General features: G+C 46.8%; 1 protein-coding gene across 1 annotated transcript; it reads left to right on the top strand.

Moving 5' to 3' along the window:
* The first annotated feature begins 1,323 nt into the window (after nucleotides 1-1,323).
* Nucleotides 1,324-1,893, top strand: LOC134194651 (tigger transposable element-derived protein 6-like). Its single transcript, XM_062663593.1, has 2 exons — nucleotides 1,324-1,585; nucleotides 1,646-1,893. The coding sequence occupies exons 1-2, from the start codon at nucleotides 1,324-1,326 to the stop codon at nucleotides 1,891-1,893; spliced, it is 510 nt and encodes a 169-aa protein (XP_062519577.1).
* Nucleotides 1,894-4,637: the final 2,744 nt, after the last annotated feature.

Here is a 4,637-nt window from a genome sequence, read left to right as displayed (position 1 = left end):
CGAAACAGAGAATAGACTGACAGGTGCAGGTTTACAACGTATACCGTAACAGTGAGCCGTACGCGTAGTATAGGTAATACCGCGCCCATTCACATTTGTCGACCGACTCGCCCACACCCAGCTGTCAAGTCGTCGAGTCGTACAGTACCATGGTCCACACCGGTATTACTAGAACTCTAGCGCATGCGCCTGTCGGTTATTTATTGAGAATATAGACATGGATCACCTGCCTAGATACCATGCATTAATAGAAAACATTCCAGAGATGGCAGAGTAAAAGATGCGACAACTAAGTTAAATTGACCGGTCAGTATAGGAATGATATGGTTGGTTTGCTAGATGTGATATACTGTGAGGTCAGTATGAGGGAAGACGTTCTCGCAATAACTGAAGACGTGGACAAAGCTTAGTTCAGTGTGACGTTGTTGAGGTTGTGACGCCTTCTTGTGACGTCTTCTGTATGCATGGCGCTTTGTGCTCGAGCAGGACAATGTCTCGAGAGATGTTTGACGGTGGGTCTGCCTGTGTGGTATGGACGCGTCTACCTTTGCTACATTTTGTCGACGATACGACACTGTACCCTTCGGGACTATAGCCAACATTTCTCGATCGAATATAGCTACAGTAGAGTCCACTGAACTCAAACTCGGTTATCTCAAAGTTCCGGATACCTCGAAAGAGACCTTTGGTCCCTGCCTGGTTACCGATTCAACCAATACAAAAGGAATCGGCTAAGTCGAATTCGCTTAAGTCAAATTTTCGGTTACCTCCACGCGAAGGCCAGGTCCGCACTCAATGAATCTCCGGTTAACTCGAAGAAATTGATTACGTGTCTTTAGTATGTCAGCCGCGGCTTGCACGGAAATTGATCTGGCTACGCGAGACTAGTAAAGCACGTTCTTTCACGGACATGGCTTCTTTTTCTTCACGTAAACTTGTTACGCTATCTCTAAAGCGAAAAATCGAAATGATTGACTGTGTTGAAAGGGGCGGGAAAAAGAAGAAGGACATCGCCAGTGACTTCGGCATCGCACCAAGTAGTGTTTCAACAATAGTTCGGGACAAGGACAGGTACAGAAAACTTTTCTACGAAGGGCACACTGATGTGAGTAAGAAACGCGCTAGACCTGCTAAGTACGAGGATGTCGAAGAAGCGCTGTTGAGGTGTTTTATGGGCGCGCGATCAGAGAACGTGCCGCTGAGCGGGCCAATCCTAGTGAGCAAAGCCGAAGACCTGGCGAAGGACTCGGTAAATGCGATTGGTCTTGCAGTGTAGGATGGCTTGACAGGTTTAAGAAACGTCATTCGATCAGATGTAAGTCAATGTGCGGAGAAAGAGCGGCAGTTGACGAAGAAGTTACTGATTCATGGGTGACGGACGTGTTGCATTCAGTTCTTGCAAGGTACAATCCTAGAGACGTTTTCAATGCTGACGAAACTGGTTTGTTTTGGAGACTTTTGCCAGACAAGACGCTTGCATTTGAACATGAGAAATGTTATGGTGGCAAGAAATCAAAGGAGAGACTAACAGCAATGGTGTGCACCAATATCGATGGGTCAGAAAAATGGCCATTACTGGTGATTGGCAAGTTCAAAAACCCAAGGTGTTTCAAACGGATTAGGTAACTCCCTACTGAATATGAAGCCAACAAACGAGCATGGATGACTGGTAAACTGTTTATCAAGTGGATGAGGTCATTTGATGCAGCAATGGCCAAAGCCAAGCGTAAGGTGTTGCTGGTGGTTGATAATTGTACTGCTCATAGCCATGTGGCTGGTCTCAAAGCTACAGAGCTTCTGTTTCTTCCTCCTAACGCTACTGCCAAGCTTCAACCTTGTGACTGTGGAATAATAAAGAATTTAAAGACTCACTACAGATCTCTCATGCTTTGAAAGTTACTGCAGCATTTTGACTCAGGTTTCAAAGCAGCTGAATTTCCCATAAATCTTTTTGACGCACTGACACTGCTAAGGATGGCGTGGGACTCAGTCACTATGGCCACAGTGGAGAACTGCTTTAAAAAGCAGGATTCCACACAGACAGTGCCACCACAGATGTTGAAACAGATGAGCCAAGTGTCATGCCTCTTGTTAAGGGTCTTCTAGACAGAGGTCTAATAGACAGTTCTTTTGCTGCAGACGACTTTGTTAATGTTGATTCAGAACTGTTGGTATCTCCTGCAATGACTGTAGCTGAAGTAGTTAGCAGTCTGCAACATTCAGCGGAAGCAGACAACCCTTCCACAGAAGATGTTTCAGAAGATGACTGTGGTGATGAAGTACCACTAGTTAGCCATTATGAAGCCAGCAACTGTTTGCAGAAGCTTCGATATTTTGTTGTACAGAGAGATGGTAATTCAGATTTGCTAGACCAAATAGTTAAATTAGAGAAAAAGATTGATAGTTTTGCAGTCAAGCATAGGTATCAGGTGACTTTAGAGTCTTACATATTTTAATTAATGCATAATTTAAGAGGTTGAAACAAGGCTTTTGGATAAGTAGAATTTCGGATAAGTAGAATTATTTTTGTGGCCCCTTAAGATTTGACTTAAGCAGACTCTACTGTATGTCCTCTCATGCACGCGGTGCTCTGCCCAATCTATTTCGACCAATCGTTTCGATACGGTACCTTCCCCCACCAACAAGCGATACCCACGGGAGGTCTTGGTCTGACACCGCTCCTGTCTCCGAGCAATTGTTGGAAGGAGCAATACGGATATGTCTAAGCGGACGTTCTAAAGTCGTCTTTCTGTTGACCCTTGTCTCTAGTACACCTTTTTGGCTGCATGTGACTCTCTGACCACTCACACTATTTGAGTGTGCAATACATTGTGATGTCTCTCGCTATGTACTCAGCTCAGTGCAATGCACTGTAGTCAACCAATTAGAGATTTGATGCCTCTCATTATATGGCGCATCCGCTGTCGTGAAACTCACACTGACCTTAATGTTATAAATATAGATAGAAGGCACAACGAACGCGTATATCAGACACGTACGAGTTGAGAGCATACACCTTTGCTATACCTGATTCACATCAGTGTGGAAGATCTAAACGATAGCAACCACTGACTCGCGCTATTTTTTATTATTGGAATACCGAAGGCGCAGTCTATGCCAGAAATCATCGCCAAACTTTTTGGCAGTGAGTGAGAACATGTTTAGAACCAGTCACGATGTCACTGTAATTGGCTACCCTCTCGTGATATCTATCTTCCGTAGTCTTATCGCCTGCGATTTGCTATGCTCCTGGGTAGCAGATTCCCAGATCGGTTTTGAGTACTGTAGTGGTGATCTACCACCTAGGATCTTTTACTCCCTTAGGTTAAATAGTATTTCGGTGATTTGCTACTTCAATGTGTAACAAATTATCGGTGATGTGCTACCTCCAGGAGTAGAGTGTACTGGTATTCATTCGAGTAATATAGATGCAGAAACTGTATATCAACAGTGAAGTTCGTTGACCCCTTACCTTCATTCGTTCAGATGTTCCTGCTCGACACCACACCTGCCTGGTCGGAAAGTGTGGCCGTGGCGTGAGGATTGAGACCCCGGGCCTCTGCGCATGCGCCACTGACTTCTGGTTCTGTGTTTCAGGGAACGGTAGTTTTAGGCCCGGATTCCGGCCCCCGGTCTTTCACGTTGGATAACCAATGGAGACGAGATGGAGAGAGGGAGGGGAAAGCAATATTGCGTTGGCTGTCACAGAGGCTATGAGCGCAATAACACGGTTGCGGCGGCAGAGCTACGCGTATACACTTCTTTTCGATGCGCGCGCTACGTTTCGGGGTGGAGTCAACTCTGTCTAACTGCGTTAAACCGCATTTGACTCCTTCTTACCGTCACTCGTTGAGATTTTTCTGCACGACACCACACCTGCCTGGTCGGAAAATGTGGCCGTGGCGCGAGGGTCGAGACCCCGGGCCTCTGCGCATGCGCCACATGCTTTTGGTTATGTGTTCTAAGGAACGTGTACTTTTAGGCCTGGATCCCGGCCCAAACAAGGTTTGTTCTTTGAGCAAACCTTTGGTTCAGGTACGGTAACCAGACTTGAGACTGTATTCTAAGTTTGCCGATCACGAACGGTTGGGTGAATGTCCCACGGGACAGACAGCACCTAGCGAAGAGGAGCGAGCCCTCAGAAAACATGCACGGAAACAAGGGTGTCCAGCAAGCGCCCGGATGGTGTCTGCACGAAGTTCCTACATCCTTACGCTAGGCTGCTTGTGTTCTCTACATTAGATGTATTATAAGTATACAGCGGTAATGACACACACTAGCAGGCTAATTGTTTCGACCAGCGTGCAAGATGCCTAGCAGGCAACTTTATTTATGCCTCGAACGCCTTGCTTTTCCACCGTTCCAACTCTTTGATGGTAGAGTCGTCTATGCCACGGGCCTTGGCAGTAGTGGCGGCACCGATTCGGAAATCTGTGGCTAGTAAACCCCGAGCAATCTAGCCCTGCTGACGACAACGCCCGCTGCAGCTCTTGCACCAGTCTGACGCGGGATAGAGGACAGCCGTCGCTGAAGATGAACAGCGGCCCCGAAAGAGTGCCCCTGACAGCCATGTATGCAAAGAGCGACGATACCGGGCACATGTCATTGGCACTCCGTTCAAGATAGACATCGGCACC

Source organism: Corticium candelabrum, chromosome 19 (genome assembly GCF_963422355.1).
Source record: "Corticium candelabrum chromosome 19, ooCorCand1.1, whole genome shotgun sequence".
Taxonomy (NCBI): Eukaryota; Metazoa; Porifera; class Homoscleromorpha; order Homosclerophorida; family Plakinidae; genus Corticium; species Corticium candelabrum.
The sequence above is the reverse complement of the archived record's forward strand: the minus strand, read 5'-3'. Positions and strand labels throughout refer to the sequence as shown.

Excerpts from the sequence above, each read along its gene's own strand:
- LOC134194651 (XM_062663593.1), top strand. The coding sequence starts at position 1,324 with ATGTGCGGAGAAAGAGCGGCAGTTGACGAAGAAGTTACTGATTCATGG. Across the intron at positions 1,586-1,645 it reads ATGGCCATTACTGGTGATTG|CCAACAAACGAGCATGGATG; the intron begins GCAAGTTCAAAA and ends CTGAATATGAAG.